Source organism: Bos mutus, chromosome 9, assembly GCF_027580195.1.
Source record: "Bos mutus isolate GX-2022 chromosome 9, NWIPB_WYAK_1.1, whole genome shotgun sequence".
In the NCBI taxonomy this organism is placed as follows: domain Eukaryota; kingdom Metazoa; phylum Chordata; class Mammalia; order Artiodactyla; family Bovidae; genus Bos; species Bos mutus.
The window spans coordinates 96712353-96729962 of NC_091625.1; the positions used below are offsets into that span (position 1 = coordinate 96712353).

General features: G+C 46.1%; 1 protein-coding gene across 8 annotated transcripts in view; it reads right to left on the reverse strand.

The window, feature by feature from the left end:
• Positions 1–17610, reverse strand: part of PRKN (parkin RBR E3 ubiquitin protein ligase) — a 1238243-nt gene that overhangs the window by 36804 nt on the left and 1183829 nt on the right. For all 8 annotated transcript variants that reach the window (XM_070377000.1, XM_070377003.1, XM_070376999.1 and 5 more), the window contains one exon: positions 4865–4948. In XM_070377000.1, the coding sequence (XP_070233101.1) occupies positions 4865–4948 (84 nt within the window). The remainder of the gene's footprint in view (positions 1–4864; positions 4949–17610) is intronic.

Consider the following 17610-nt stretch of genomic DNA (forward strand, 5'->3'; position numbering starts at 1 on the left):
CAGTGGGTCAGAGACTTAGGAAGAAATGGCAGCAAACCCCCCAAACTCCAGTTGCCTTCTGTTCTCAGGCAGTCGTGGACCAGCAGAATTTTCCAGTTTGGTTGGGCCATTAGCTTCATTTTGAAATAAGAGAAATAAGAGAAATAAGCACCAGCTTGGGGCTGGTGCACTGGGACGACCCAGAGGGATGGTGTGGGAAGGGAGGAGGGAGGAGGGTTCAGGATGGGGAACACATGTATGCCTGTGGCGGATTCATTTTGATATTTAGCAAAACTAATACAATTATGTAAAGTTTAAAAATAAAATAAAATTAAAAAAAAATGAAATAAGAGAAATATGAGGCCTGGTTCAGTTACCAGGGGCACCAGGCAGGAAGGAGGCTCATTTTAGAGAGGTCCTATTCCAGAGGTGTCTCTTCTGAATCCTCTCCTGGATATCCCTGTCTAGGATTAAAGATTCCTTGTTGGAATTCCTATCATATTGACTGTGCAGCCCTGTGGCATCTACCGTGTGTGTGCTCAGTTGCTAAGTCATGTCCGACCCTTTGCAACCCCATGGACTGACTGTAGCCCACTAGGCTCCTCTGTCCATGGGATTTTTCAGGCAGGAATACTGGAATGGGTTGCCATTTCCTCCTCCAGAGGACCTTCCTGACCCAGGACAGAATCCACATCTCCTACGTCTCCTGCATTGCAGGCAGATTTTTTTTTTTTTTTTTTTAGCCACAGAGCCACCTGGGGAGCCTGTGACATCTGATAAAGTAACACAAACTCCATGAGAGCAGGCACTTTATCCCCGCAGACGAGAACAAAGCCTAACCTGTTAGAGGTGTTTAATACTATTGAAGAAATGAAAGAACCTCTTTTCCTTGATAGATGCCACTGTGGAAAGGGAACGTTGCCTGAAATCAGGCCATCGCCACGGCAGCGGCCCCTCCCCTGAGGGAAGTTCAAGAGTGCAGAAAACCAGGAACCGCTCTATGCCCTGGGTACTGGCCAAGGTAGGCAAGATGTACATCGAAGGGATAATTTCAGAGCCCGGACCCTTGCACCTTCCCACACAAAGAAAGGCACTAAAATCATTAATGTGAGAGGTCTGTTTTGTGTGATTAGCAGTAATCTTTGCTGCCCCAGTGGCTCAATTGGTAAAGAATCTGCCTGCAGTGCAGGAGACCCAGCTTCGAGCTCTGGGTGGGGAAGATCCCCTGGAGAAGGAAATGGCAATCCACTCCAGTATCTTGCCTGGAGAATTCCATGGACAGAGGAGCCGGGGAAGGCTACAGTCCTTGGGATCGCAAAGAGTCGGACACGACTGAGTGATTAACTTAACTTTGATGTTTGACTCCATTTTTTTTTTTCAGCACAAACTATTATCAGAAAAGAACAAAAACAAAAACTCCTATTATTCTCCTCCTCCCTTACATCTTCAGAGTGGTTCTTCAGATCTGTCTGAGAGTCTGTCTCCTGGCTATAGTCCTCAGTAAGGTCCCTAGATAAAAACTTAATTCACAACTTTTAGGGTGTGCATTTTTCTTCAATTGACACCATCATCACTCAACAAACACCTATTAGATGTCAGTGCACCGCGTACTGTCTTGAGCCTCAGGATGCAGGGATGAACAGAAGTCTAGCTGGCGAGAACCTTGCTTCTGCACTTTGTCCATTTGGTGCCCTCTGCTGGAACGTTCTATGTCACCTTATTCCCCTGTCCCCTTGACAAGCTCTGACCCGCCTTTCATGACTTTCTTAGGGAAGTGTTATACAAAACTGGATTTGCTACATTTTGTTTTGGCATATTATTACCATTACCTATTTTCCCATAAGCCTCCCCTATAGCTCCCTGGTGAGCCTCTGAAGATAAATGTACTTCTCTGAATTTTTTCAGAGAATCTAGCAGGGTGACTGTCCCATAGAAATGCTGTTTAATACCTGCTAATAGATGGTGTCTGCAGACACAGGCCCCTTGATACTGGCCATCTGTCCCTAAGGCCAGCTATAACGTTCTTTCTCCCATATTGTGGAGCTCCTTTCCTTTTTTTTAATTTGGGCTACCTTAACCAATGGGGCTTCCCTGGTGGCTCAGTGGTAAACAACTCACCTGCCAAGGCAGGAGACGTGGGTTCAATCCCTGGTCTGGGAAGATCCCCTGGAGAAGGAAACAGATACCCACTCCAGTATTCCTGGCTGGAGAACTCCAGGGACAGAGGAGCCTGGCGGGCTACAGGCCATGGGGTCACAAATGAGTCGGACACGACTGAGAGATTTATTAACAACAACCTTAGTGGTCAACACCAAGGTTGGTTGGTTCCTCCTGAATGAAGGGGTTGATGGAGTGGGTCAGGCGCTGGCCAGCTTTGGGTTAAGCAGTGCTCTTCTTCACTTCACTGCTACTGTTGGGAGATAGACAGATGTTAGGGTATCCCTTCTCGGAAGGCCTTGTCCATGCTCTTATCAAATGAACAGAGGGGTGTGAACTGATGGACAACACCCATTTCCAAGAGTATCTGCCGGTCTTCCGGTCTAGCCCTTCTGGTCCTGAGGCGGTGGCGGGGGTGGGTGGGGGTGGCGGGAGTCTCAGGGACACCATTATTCCTGACCTCTGGACCCAGCGAGCTTGCATTCGAATGCCCTGGAGCTAAAATGAGTCAACAGAAAGGGCGTGTGCTGCCTCTGCTGTAGGAAGGGCAGCCCAGTCCTAAAGCTCCCAACATGGTCGGGCCAGCATACTAGGAGCTGCTGAGAAGCCCTGAGCTCATGTACTGCGCTTCCATGGCTACTTTAAATTGAGTAGAACCCTCCACAGAATCTCATAGGGATTCACTTCTTTATGCTCTCATTTTAGAGCATTTTTTTTAAAAACAGGCTTTATTTCATTTTTTGTTTTTAGAATGTTAACATTCATTTCTTTTTGGCTCTGCTGTTTCTCTGCTATGCAGGCTCCTTTCTAAGGTGTGATGTGAGAGTTTCTCATTGCAGGGGCTGCTCTTGTTGCAGAGCTGGGGCTTTAGAGTGCGTGGTTTCAGAAGTTGCAGCTTGCGGACTCAGGCTCAGTACCTGTGTGCACAGACTTAGCTGCCCTGAGGCATGGGGATCCTCAAAGATCAGGGATTGAATCCGTGCCACCTGCGTTGGCAAGCGGATTATCGCTGAGCCACAGGGAAGCCCTTTAGAACCTTCTGATATTTACCATTCTCAACTTTTGAAATTAAAATGTTCTGGAACTTCTATGCCTATTGATGAGGTTCCTGTCAATAGAATGGCTAAAGGATTTATCTGGGTAGATTTCATGTTTATACCCCTCTTAATGTCTCTATCAGGAGAAAAATAATGAGCAAATTCATCAAGTGTGTTGAAATTTTTACTCCTTTCCCCTAAGGTTTGGCCGATCATTGTTGTTGTTCAGTCACTAAGTCATGTCTGACTCTTTGTGACCCCATGGACTGCAGCTTCCCTGTCCTTCAGTGTCTCCTGGAGTTTGCTCAAACTCATATCCATTGAGTTGGTTATGCCATCCCACCATCTCATCCTCTGTCGCCCACTTCTCTTCCCGCCCTCAAGCTTTCCCAGCATCAGGGTCTTTTCCAAAAGTGAGTGATAATCAATAAATAAAAGAAAATACATTTGCATTTCCTAAAGCCTGATACAACACTTCAGAGAGTCAGCCTCAGTAAACACGTGCTTTACCTCATCAAGACTGAAATGAGGTATAGCACAGCTCTTTGCAGGATGACACCCTCAGCAGGAAACCCCTTTTCTTGTCAGTTTAGAAGGAAATGGCAAGCCACTCCAGTGTTCTTGCCTGGAGAATCCCAGGGACGGGGGAACCTGCTGGGCTGCCGTCTATGGGGTCACACAGAGTCGGACACGACTGAAGTGACTTAGCAGCAGCAGCAGCAGCAAAGCTACATTGTAACTTTTAAACCAGGTGCCCCTAAGCTCTGTTCATCCAGGGTGGAGCACACCTATCAGATCTTTTGATCATATAATAGCTTGTCTAACCTGTTGGTTCTTTCCATAGATCAAAGAAGTGGGAATGATGAATAAGCAATTAGCATATGACCAGATCTCCTCAGAGTTTAGTAATCTCTCGAACAAGCTATGTGAACAAGAGAGCATCCAAAGAAAGCTCACAAGAAGTCAACAAGCCTGCACGCAGGGGGATGACGATGACTCTGAGCCCTCATCTCAGTGACTCACCGATACTACTTCCCTTTTTCCCCTTAAAACCTTCATGGCTGAGCAGACTCTTCAGAGATGGTTTCTGGGGGACACTGAGTCCACCATCTCCTCAGATTGCCGGCTTTCTGACCAAAAGCAATTTTCCTTTCTACCAACAGCTGCCTCTCAGGGATTGATTTTCCAGCAGTGAGGAGCTGGACCTGAGTTTGGTAAGAATATTGCTAAAGAAACAACGATATTTTTGCATCATATAATACTTCTATCACATCATTCATGGAGAGAGTTCTCACCAAAGACTTTAAACAAGGGCACTTAAAAAAAAATAATGTGAAGTTAGTATTGATTTCCCTGATTCAGAGGTTGTTAAATTGCTTGATGTCTTTTCTAAAGACTCCTCCAATCACGCTAGACTCCTTATCCCTACTCCACTCGCCCCTGGGGAACAACTCCCGTGGAAGAACCAACACACCACACATAACCGTTGGGAAGTCTGCAGTGGGACCCTGAGGACAGGGGTCGTCTGGAGGGACTGATGACTGGGGAGCTGGAGCCTCATTACCATGGCCGTAGGCTGCTAGTCTGGTCCTTTCTTTTTCAGATTGGAACCTTTGGTGATCTCCAGAAACCAGCTCCTGTCCCTGACGAGAGCCTGAGCCCCGATCTGGGGAAGGAAGAGGGCGCATTACCTGAGTGACTGTTCCTGAGGCTTCAATCACGGCGCCGCAGTCACCCTCGTGGTACGGTTCCTTACAGTCCCGGCAGAAGACGAACTGCGGGAGAACACAAGCAGGTTAGAGGCGGGCCTGCGGGCCCCGTTTGGTCACAGCCTGCTTTCCTTTCCCTAGCTTGCTCTACTCCTGCCCCTGACTTGGTGATGCTTTCTGAGCCAAACTACCTTTCGCAAAGAGGACAAACAGTCCTATTTTGATGACACTGTTCACTCTTTACTAAAGAATGTTCTAAGCACCGCAGAAGCATTTTGAAAATGAGTCACATTTCCTCTCTTCAAAATGTTTCTAGCCTAGCAGAAGAGACAGCAATGCAAAGAAATACCTATGGTTAAGTGTTACTGGTGTTAGCATATGAGGAAAACAACTCAGCCAAGAATTTCACATCTGATATTTATTTACTTGCATCAGTTCAGTTCAGTCCCTCAGTCGTGTCTGACTCTTTGTGACCCCATGGACTGTAGTATTCCAGGCTTCCCTGTCCATCACTAATTCCTGGAGCTTGCTCAAACTCATGTCCATCAAGTTGGTGATGCCATCCAACCATCTCATCCTCTGTCGTCCCCTTCTCTTGCCCTCAATCTTTCCTAGCATCAGGGTCTTTTCCAATGAGTCAGTTCTTCACACCAGGTGGCCAAAGTATTGGGAGTTTCAGCTTCAGCATCAGTCCTTTCAATTAATATTCAGGACTGATTTCCTTTAGGATGGACTGGTTGGATCTCCTTGCAGTCCAAGGGACTCTCAAGAGTCTTCTCCAACACCACAGTTCAAAAGCATCAATTCTTCAGTGCTCAGCTTTCTTTATGGTCCAACTTTCACATCCATATGTGACTACTGGAAAAACTATAGCTTGACTAGACAGATGTTTGTTGGCAAAGTAATGTCTCAGCTTTTTAATATGGTGTCTAGGTTGGTCATAGCTTTTCTTCCAAGGAGCAAGTGTCTTTTAATTTCATGGCTACAGGCACCATCTGCAGTGATTCTGGAGCGCAAGAAAATAAAGTCTCGCACTGTTTCCATTGTTTCTCCATCTATTTACCACGAAGTGATGGAACCCGATGCCATGATCTTAGCTTTTGGAGTGTTGCGTTTTAAGCCAGCTTTTTCACTCTCCTCTTTCACTTTCATTAAGAGGCTCTTTACTTCCTTTTCACTCTCTGCCATAATGGTGGTGTCATCTGCATATCTGAGGTGATTGATATTTCTCCCTGCAATCTTGTGCAGGGAGTCTTCCAGCTTGTGCTTCATCCAGCCTGGCATTTTGCATGATGTATTCTGCATATGTTTTCTTGAATAAAGGATTTATATATCCATGTTAAAGGTCTTACTTTTGTATTGAAAGCCTACTGTGGAAAGAAGAATGGGCCATCATGGGTTGAATTCCGTGCCGCCAAAACTCATATGTGGAAGTCCTAACCCCCGGCACCTCAGAATGTGACAGTGTTTGGAGATAAGACCTTTGAAGAGGTAAGTAAGATAAAATGGGGTTTCTCAGGTGGTGCTAGTGCTAAAGAACATACCTGCCAATGCTGGCGACATCAGAGATGTGGGTTCAATGCCTGGTTGGGGAAGATCCCCTGGAGAAGGAAATGGCAACCCACTCCAGTATTCTTGCCTGGAGAATCCCATGGACAGAGGAGCCTGATGGGCTACAGTCCATGGGGTTGCAAAGAGTCAGACATGACTGAAGTGGCTTAGCACACACGCATGCAAGGTAAAATGAGGTCCTTGGGTGGGATTGTGCAATAGGACTGGTGTCCTTACAGAAGGCGATCAGGACAGGCACTGGGACTGAGAGACGACCATGTGTGGGTGAGGGAACGTGAAGTGTGAGTCACTCTGACGTGTCTGACGGGACTGTGGCCCGCCAGGCTCCTCTGTCCCTGGGATTCTCCAGGCAAGAGTACCGGTGTGGGTTGCCATGCCCTCCTCCAGGGCATCTTCCCGACCCAGGGCTCGAACCGGGGTCTCCTGCCCCAGGGACGTCGAAGGAGAAGGTGGCCATCTGCGAGCCGAGGAGAGAGGTCTCCGAGAAACCGCCCCTGCTCCCCCGTTCTCGGACCCCCGGCCTCAGGAACTGTGAGAACATACGTTCCTGTGGTCTTAGCCCCGCTGTGGCGCCCCAGGAAGCTAAGGCGTGGCTGAAGTGAAGCCTCTCACCCGGAGACGGCGCTCCTGTCAGCATTCAGCGCTCCCTTCAGGATGGAGGAGACCTAGGAGTCGATGGTCCTCCCCTTTCACTGACTGAGGAGGAGGCTGGAGACGTGAATGCTGCAAAAGGAAGCTGGCCTACGCCGGCGGGCCTCGCTCGGCCCTGCGGCCTGCTTCCCCTGCCCCACGCCGGCCGGCCTCGCTCGGCCCTGCAGCCTGCCTCCCCTCCCCGGCCCCGGCCGGCTCGGAGGCGCCGCGGCGGCTGAGGGCCTGGGCTCCGCGGCGACGCCCCGGGCTGGAGCCATCGCCCCGCCCCTTGACGACCAAGACCACCTTGGAAGAGCGGCCTCGGAGCCTGGGCCTCGGTTTCCTCCTCTGAGAAGACAGGGTGACAATGATAACTGTCTCACATGAGCGCCACGAGAGGTAGCTGAAATAAAACACATGCTCAGTGGCTACAGGCAGGCCTGGCACACGGTGTTTTCTGAGGAGATGCCAGCCAGGCACTGCCCTTATTTCACGGCTGGAGAAGGAGTTAGTTAGATAGTGTTGGCTGCTCAGTCACGTCCAACTCTATGCCCACCGGGCTCCTCTGTCCATGGGATTCTCCAGGCAAGAACACTGCAGCTGGTTGCCATTTCCTTCTCCAGGGGATCTTCCCAACCCAGGGATCAAACCTGCATCTCCTGTGTGTCCTGCATTGGCAGGGGGTCCTTTACCACTGGTGCCACCTGGGAGATGAGTTCCTTCACTAGAAAACTGGTTCCCTTCAACAACCACTCAATTTACTCCGTGGGGAGTAACATCTCTCCCAGCAGAAGCTGTATTCAGGGAAGATGTTCCAGCAGAAAAGAGAGCCGGTCAACGAGTATGGCGTGTGGGCGATGGTGGTGGTTTTAGAGAACAGGCCCTGTGAGATCTGATACTCCTCTGCTTGAGAGGCAGGCTCCATACCCCTCCTGCCTAAATCTGGATGTGCTGACCCCTCGACCAGAGTTGGGAGAAGTGACAGCCTGCCACTATTGGGGCCCTGGCATGCTGCAGTCCATGGGGTTGCAAGGCATCAGACACAACTGAGCTACTGAACTGAACTCACAAAAGCTGGCAGCTTCCACTCTCTGTCTCCTGGGACATTTGCTCTTGAAGCCCAGTCACAATGGAGAGGCGTGCATGGAGAGGAACTGAGGCCCCCAGCCAACAGCACTCTTGCCGGCCGGTGTCTGAGCCGTGTTTCACCTGGGTCTTCCAGCATCTGGGTGACCTGCCCCCGCTCACCCCACGTGGACTGGAGACAAATGCTTGCACAGGGCTCTGTCCAAATTACAGGTTTGCGGGCAAAGGCAAAACAAAGCAAAGCAGGAACCAGACTGTCACTGTTCTAAACCCTAAGTTTGGGGATGCTTTTTACATGGCAATCGATAAGCCCATACAGCAATCACACTGTGTTCCTGGAAGCCTCGAAGAATTTCCAGAGGCTGGAAAGCTCCCAAATTCATATACTAGAGCATAAACCAGAAATTTCACTCAATTTTGCTTGAGATAAGACTGATTTGGGGACTTCCCTGGTGGTCCAGTGGTTCAGAATCCTCTTTCCAATGCAGGGGACACGGGTTCGATCCTGGTGGGGGAAGTAAGATCCCACATGCTGTGAAGCAGCTAAGCCCACTTGCCACAACTAGAGAGAGGCCCTTGAGCTGCGGCTAAGACCTGATGCAGCCAAAAAGAAGGTTGAACTGATAACCCCCCAAACAAACAGGATCTAGAAAAACCCAGCTTCATCCCAAACACATCACCACTCTGCCTCACCTCAAAATAACAGCCTTTTCAGGACGGTTTTTTTCACATTGTCTTTTCAGAAACAGGTTCCCTGCTCCCTCCTACCCTCCCCACGGTCACTTTCTTGTTTCAACAACTCATCTGAAAATAATTTTAATGTCAGGGCATAACAAACAAGAAGAACAAGTATTTTATGAGGAAGAGGCCTCCTCTACAGATGTCACCATCTGGCTTCCGAGCCAACACTTTCAGAGTCTTTTAGCCTTCTTATTTCTTCTCACAGCAAAGAGACTGAGCCGCCTTTTGTGGGACGTAAGCGTTCCTCAAAGGTTCATCTTGGTGGGAGAGGGGGGTGTGTCAGCTCGTGTTTACACAAAGCACCAAGACCGCCAGGCTTTCACTTCTGACATTTTAACTTTCCCTGAACTGAAAGCTAATGCAGCGAACAGTGAACAGGTTGGATCCTAGAGTTCCTTCTTAAGGTTTTTCTTTTATTTTTTTTTAACGTATCCGCTCATCTGGGTTTGCCTCAGACCCATCACTCTGCTCTTGTGTAGAAAAACTGTGAGCTGTGTGGTTCACTCATTGAGAAGAGCTCACTGTATGATCTCAGCCCAGCGCTTTCCATGGAAGCAAGTCTGATCTCTTGGCGTGACAGGGAAAATGCTTCACATCTTATTAGCTCGTGGGTGAGATATAAAACCAGTTTCATGGTAGAGGAACACCCTGGAGGTTGATCATTTTGTCAGAATAAATAGGGCTTTCCTGACACAAAGACATTAAATTCCCTTTCCTACCAGTGCTACAAAGAATAGAGTATTAAAAAAAAACCGGAAAAGAAAGCGCATATAAAAATTAAACCCTCACCGCTTCAGTATGGCAAAAGGCAAGCAAAAGCTTGAAGAATGTGCTGGTGATGATTTAGCATGAATGCACTTGCTAATTTGCTCTTATTCAGAGAGTATAACTTAAGTTTAGCTACATCGTGCCTTTGGCTTTCTAGTTAAATAACTCAAATCTGTCTCATACAAAATGAGGACATAATTAGAAGGTCTGGTTTGATCTAAAAAATATCTTCAGGTTTTTAATTTAATTATGTAGAAGACTGTCAACCAGGTGCTTGAACAAATGCTTAGGCCTTCGTTTCTCAAACTGTGTAACAAGGAGCCCTGGGATGCCACAACAAATTCACAGAGGTGTGGTGGGATTATTTACATTTTTGAGGAAAAGCACAGTGATGCTTGGCATCTGTGGGACTCTGAATTACTAACTCATGGCATTAATGTACATTGTACTGCTCTTCTTTTGATGACATCCTGTTTTTGCAAAGCAGGATTTTTGGAGGTTACTGTGTGATAAGAAAGACAGGTGAACATTTCTTTGGACCAGGAGATGTAGTTATTTAAGAATGAAATAAATACAATTTTTTTCTTTCAATTTATATGAACTGTTTTTTCAAATGGCTATTAAGTTGTTAAGATATTAATTCTTACTATGTTATTTGGACCTAAATATTTAATAAACAGAACTGTTAGGCATTTCTTATGGCCTAGAAGCACCAGGAGAAGCAGCCACAAAGGGCAAGGTGAACAGAGGAAGTTTGGGGAATTCTGGCTTAGGCAGACATAGGATTCCTTGAAATCATATTTTGGGTTTGTTTGCAAAAACTCCCAGGGCACAGGTATTTCCAAAGAGCTTGAGGAGGAAGCAAATCTGACTGTAATATTTTCACAGTCTTTCTACCGACTTACCTGTCTCCTTTCTAGGGCACATAGATCTGGCTTTACCAATAGTGTCGACGGCCACAATTTCCCCAGGGGCTTATTAGTGATTAACTGTGGGCTCACTTTTGCTGAGGCTCTTTTAAGATGCCTTATGAGTAAACACTAATAGAATCGACTACCACCCATTTACATTGTATACTTTTCCTGGGTTATTTTCTTTAGAGATAGATCTGACAAATGCCAACAATTTCTGCAGTTTTTTAAAAAAAGAATCTTTAAAGCTTAAAAAAAAATCTTAACAGTAATAATACTTACTCTATTGATTTTCTAAACTCTATCCCCTTATGAAATTTGATTAAAAACCGATACATATGGGCTGTATTATCTTAGTGTCTGTGATGTTAGTTTCATGTGTCCACTCGGCTAGACTATGGTGGTGGTGGTTTAGTTGCTGAGCCGTGTCCGACTCTTGCAATCCCATGGACTGTAGCCTGCTAGGCTCCTCTGTCCATGGGATTTTCCAGGCAACAACACTGGAGTGGTTTGCCGTTTCTAGTGCCCAGTTATTCAGCCAAGCACTAATCTAGGTTTCTCAGTGTAGGTATTTTGTAGGTAAGACCAATAGTCACTTTACCTTAAGGAAGGGAGATGGTCCTAGGTAATCTGGATAGGACTGATTCCATCAGTTGAAAGTTTTTAGGAGCAGAACTGAAGCTTCCTCAAGAAGAGAGTTCACCTGTGGACAACTGAGTTCCAGCCTGCCCTTCCTTGCAGCCTGCTCTATGGATTTAGGCCTTGCCTGGCCAGCCCCATAACCACATAAGCCAGTTCCTTGTGATCAAGCTCTCTCTGTCTATATAGATGTAGGTGTATTAGATATATAGATATCTACATATACATAGGGCTTCCCTTGTGGCTCAGCTGGTAAAGAATCCGCCTGCAACGTGGGAGACCTGGGTTTGATCCCTGGGTTGGGGAGATCCCCTGGAGAAGGGAAAGCCTACCTGCTCCAGTATTCTGGCCTGGAGAATTCTATGGACTGTATAGTCCATGGGGTCACAAAGAGTCTGACAGGACTGAGTGACTTTCACTTCACTCACATATAAATATATACTAGAGATCTCCTATTGTTGTTTTTTGCTGTTGTCCAGTCGCCATGTCATGTCCGACTCTGTTCAACCCCACGGGCTGCAGTATGCCAGGCTTCTCTGTCCTTCACTGTTTCCCAGAGTTTGCTACCCACGGGATGATGCATCTTAGAATATAACAGCAGGAGCAAGTTAATCACACCCAACAACATGATGGCTTCCCTTTATTTGACAATGAACTTGGTGATCCAATACATTTTTCTCTTTGGAGTAGCTGCCTGGGAAGTTGAGGGCAAGTTTCTCACGTAACTATAGTAATTAGCTCATTCTAGATGCCTAAAATGAAGCATACAATTTTTTTTTTAAGTTTTTTGGCCATGCCATGCAGCGTAACAGGATCTTAGTTCCCCAACCAGGAATCGAACCTGTGCCCCCTGCGGTGGAGCATGGAGTCTTAACCACTGGACTGCCAGGGGAGTCCTAAAATATACAATTTTAAAACAACTATTCAATTAGGGATAAGTCCAATGAGATAAACTTTTTTTTCCTAGTAAGAAATAGCCAAACTGTTCTTAACATTCAAGTCATATATCTGTCTTGAAATTAGTATGTGTTGAGTATTTACTTTTGAAATGAATGAAAACTTGGACCTGGACAATATGTAAGAGAATAGCATATTGTAATTCATGAAATCATATAGCGATATTTATATATTAAAAAAATCAGATACAATTTAGTGTTTAAAAGTAAAGCCTCTGAAGCCTGAGAGACCTTGAGTCAGAGACTCTTTTCTACCATTTATTATCCGTGTGATCCTAACATCTCTTTACTTTAGTTTTTTTGCATCTGTAAAGAAGAAATAATAGATAACTAAGACCTCATCCAGTTTCTGGCATACAGTAAACATGAGAAATGGTTTTCTCATGGAGTTACGATGTTTTATACACAAAAATATTCTACAGAAAAGTAAGGTGATAATTAAGCACCTTGTTAATTAAAGTAATTCCCAGTGTACTAATAACTGCTGTGGTTCTGTGAGGCCCCGAGTGAAACTGAGGACCTCCTGGGAAGTGCCAGGCTTGTCAACTCGCCATGACTGCAGCAGAGAGAGGGGATACTGACCTCTTCTTCTTCCTGTACGTGCAGAGGTATCGTCACTGCCAGTCCTCTCAGGAAATCCCGTACTATCTTACAGCTAAATGAACCGCCCATCACTTTATCTTTCAGTATCATGTCAGTAGACAAGTTGTTTGATTGATGCTTGAGCTTGATCTCCCATATGCTCATAATGGAGACATTCAAAAGGAGATGTATGTATATTTTCTCTTTGGAAGCATAAAAAGGAATCAAACGAACAGCCTCCAGTGCTATCAAAATTTTCAAGTGGCTGCTGATCAATAAAGTTGAGAGCCAGTCAATACCTGTAAGTGATGACCCTCGAAATAAGGGTTTGATCCTCCAAGTTGAAATGTCTCTATATGAATGCCCAAAGTTCTTTGCACGTGTTTTCTATCACGACATCATCTATTATAAAAGCATTTTATTATGCTTATTATTATTTATTTTTCTTCCACAGCTCTGAAGTTCTGTGTTAAAAGAGCAGGAGAACATCAAATGCCATCTCAGGACCCCTTACTGTAGTTAAGAGAAACATCAAAACTATAAAGCACACGTTTGTCCTTCTCTGGGAATAGATAAAATATTGTTCTTCTAGGCGTCTGACTTTCCAGAAGATGGCAGCAGTGATATAAGAGATTCGGCCCCAGTGTATTAAAAATAGTCCATCGGAAGAGCCAGGCTCCCTGTGGGGCGACTAGATGCCCATATATGCAAAACTGGTTCTGACAAGACGGTGCCACAGAACAGAAATGGTGTTAAGAGTCTAACTTGCTAAAGCACAATTCTGAAAGCAAGAATGTCAGGTTATTTCCTTTCAAGTCCACAACATTTTAAAATCACAGAATTTTATGGTGGGAAGCAGCTGTAAACTGGGCCACGCTCTAAATGCAAACAGACTAAGACGATCCTTTACACGCCATCTCCAGACGGCTAAAAATAAATAACTTCAAGGAAACTGAATATAGCTCAGTAGCTGAGTTCTTTTGTCTTTTTCAAGTTCTATCCAGCTCCTCGAGGGTGGGTCGACGATGCCATCTCGATTCCCACCAAGTGCTGTCACTTCTATGCCCTCTCCCCTCGCCCCGTCCCCTGAATTATTTTTGTTTTAGGTTTGCTACATGAAAAGCCCCTTACTTTCCTTGGTTTAATTTCTATTCACGGGAGCTCTTAAAAGAACCCCGAAAATTCTTTTTTTTTTTTTTTTCCAGTAGCATCATGAGGTCATCAAGTACAAGTATGTATCCATTCAGTCTTTAGGTTGTACAGAGTCTTAATTTATACGATTACCGTGAGTACCATCTAATGGGAAACTTTATCACCATCTGTCTTGGAACCTATTAGAGAAGATGAGCTCACACTATAAGAGACCATATCTTCCAGGCTACTTTCAACAGGACTGACCTTGGAACCTTAAATTAAGAGAAGAGCCTGATAAATGCTTCCAACAGTGAGGGTGGGGCTCCTGGGGATGACACTGCCGGGAACTGAGGCGTCCACGGTATGATTATAGACAAAAGCATCTGAACTTGGTTTCTTCTTTAAGCTATTTATAGTTTTTCCTTACTGTTGTGTGAAAATTGTATAAATCATATGTTGAAAATTGTATAAATAGTTATGCTTAATTGGTTCAAAGTGCTTTTCAGGTCTATTATATCCTTCTACTTCTCTGTATATTCATTCTATTAATTTTTGAGAGTTTGATATTGAATCTCCAACTAAAAATCTTCATTTATCTACTTAAAAAATAAATGTAATATATAACTTTATATATTTATAAATTTATAATTTATATATTTATAAATGTATATAACTTTGTTCAGTATTTTCCAAGCCTCTTGTAAATGTGTTATCATAGTTTCATAATTTTAAAAAAATTGTAAAAAGATATTCTTGTGTTTTCAAACTTAAAAATGTTTTCAAAAACAGCTTTATTGGGACATAATTCACATGGTCTGAGTTTTAAAAAGTAGTTTATGTATTTTTTGAGTGGATAATGCACACAGCACAAATTTAAAAGATGCAAAAGGCAAATAGTAAAAAAAAAAAACGTCTCCCTTCCTCCTTGGTCAGCTTACCAAACTCCCCAGAGACAATCGCTGTCACCTGCATAAATGAACGCTATTTTGAGACTAAAAGCAGCACAGAGTATTGCTTTAGGCAACGGGCTCTGCCCCTCACTTTCCATGTCATACACTCACAGCCTGTCCTGTATCAGCACCTGCTGAGCGGCCCTGAACAGCTGAAATCTTCCTCAACGGCCACACGATAGTCAAGTCGACAGATGTATCTTAACTCACACATTTATGAATGAATTCAAGCAGCCCCCACGGATGAGCATTTAGGTCCTTTCCAGTATTTTGCCATGATAAGCAAAGCCGTGGGGCGTGTCCTTCTCCACAGGTCATTTTGCACATCCGAGAGGAGACCTGCAGGGTGAGTTTCCAGAAGTGACATAGCTGGATCAAAGGGTGTGTGACGTTCATATTTTGACTGCTTTTGCGAGCCTGATCTCCGTGGAGGGTGCGCTGGTCCCGGGTCCAACAGCCAAGTGTGTGAGAGAGGGCTTGCCCCGGTCCTCTCCAGGGCGCCGTGTCAACCATCAGGGCCTGCGTCAAACCCAACAAGGCCACAAGAGAATCTCTAACTCTAAAACCTGCTTCACCCACATTGGATTTCTGCAAAGACACCTTCCTGGATGGAGAAATAGCTTCGAGTCACTTCTGAGCCTTGTCCAGAAGGCTGAACCGGGGTCAAGCGTGAGCTGCGGCCGGCCCTCCATCGCTTGTTTCCCTGTCTCCCCCAAACCTGGGCTCTGAAACAAGGTGCTCGGAGCCTGTCACCAACTTGTTCAGACTGTCCTGATTCCATCCTGCTGCCGAGAAAAGGATTCTAAGTGAATTTTTGCTTTGGTGGTTTTAAACAACTGATGGCCAACAAACTGGAGGTCCAGCTGAGGGAGAAAGAAACAGGAGACACAGGAGCAGCAGGTTCAGATGCCCCTGCTGTGTCCTGGGCCTTAACCCTGAGCTGAACAGACTCAGCGCCGCTGCCAGGACGTCAGCCAGGACAGGGCAGGGGCCCTGGGGCAGTGTGACAGGTGCGACCTATGGCAGTGACTCCTCTCCCTGAGCCCCACACTTCCCATCTCACCCTCTCTTGCTGTAACCATTTCAAAGAAGCATTCCCGTGGTGCCTGCCCCACCATCATCCTCCCCAGCTCCCTCTCTCCCTTCATGGCTCCCCTTGTCTCTGAAGGCTAAGGTCGGATTGGCCTGCCAACTGGGACCCTTGTGTGTCTTTGCTGAAGACGTTCACAGCATCCGTGTTCCTTCCAACAAACTTCTTGGTGGGCGAATTTCTGCATCTAACTGGAAACTCCCTCTAACATCTTGCAAGGCCGGCTCAATTTTGCTTTCCAATCAGCATTTCCCAGGCCTTATGGAGCATTTGGCTCCTTCCGGAGACGGAGCACTGGTCTCAGAGTATCACATTCAGCACCACTTTCAAATATTGCCATTCATTAGTGGGGCCCATTCAAATATTGCCATTAATTAGTGAACATGCTTGAATATGGCCATTCATTAGTAAAATGCACAGCATATGTCTTCTATAATTTTTTAACTGGTCTCTAATCCTTGTGACCTTATCATTTACAATCTGTAGCAAGACACTAGACTCTGTAAAAACGATTATACTCTGCCAGTCAAAATGTGAAATCCAGGCCATATGGCAGCTTGAGCCCAATTTGTCCCATGTGCCCGTGGGCATCCTTCTGCTTGCTGGTGTGGCAGGGGAGCTGGATATTTCCCTTGAACACCTGGGGCCGACCCCGGGCAGCTCTGGGCAGGGTCAGCCTTGGAAAGGGGCCGGCAGTGTTGGCGGCACTCCCACTGGCACATCTTAGAGACGCTTGTCTCGGGAGGTTTTGCAGCTTGTCAGTGATAGATAAATCAATCAAAATTATATAGCAATCCTTGCCTGTGTGTTGGGCAGTTTTATAGGTGCCCTGAGAGTATACCCACTTCCGCCCACTCCCCATAGCCTCAGCCAAAAAAATGGCAGGGTATTTTCTCTCCAGGACTGTCTCTTTCTTATAGTCCTCTATTAAATATTGAATATTTATCTCAAAGATTTGCTCAATAACTTCAGTCGTGTCCGACTCTTGGTGGCCCCATGGACTGCAGCCCGCCAGACTCCTCTGTCCATGGGGATCCTCCAGGCAACAACACTGGAGTGGGTTACTACGTCCTCCTCCAGAGGATATTCCGATCCAGGGGTCGAACGTGCGTCTTCTGCACCGCAGGCAGATTCTTTACCGATGAGCCACCAGGGAAACCCGAACCAAGAGGACTTGGATCTCACTCATCCGTGTTTCCCCAGATTCAACGTCTGGAACGTATCTGGAACATAGCAGGTGATCTCTGTCTGTCTGGCGCATACCAGGCTCCCAGCTCAAGGCTGGAGAGACCGTGGAGAACAAGAGGTGGAGGACAACAGCCCCAGGTTGTGTGCTGGAGTGTCCAGGGGATGCAAGTCTGCAGAAACCGCCAGAGCTGAGCCCTGGGTGGGCTGGTGTTTGGCAGCAGTGGCATTTACTTTTCTGTCCTTCACATTCCATTCCCTCCTTAGGCAGTGGTTCTAACACCAGGCTAATTCCTCTTTGCTTTGCTGTTGTTGTTCAGTTACCAAGTTGTGTCCCCGTGGGCTGCAGCACGCCAGGCTCCTCTGTCCTGCACTCTCTCTCAGAGTTTGATCAAATTCATGTCCATTGAGTCGGTGATGCTATCTAACCATCTCATCCTCCGCTGCCCCCTTCTTTTACCTTAAATCATTCCCGGCATCATGG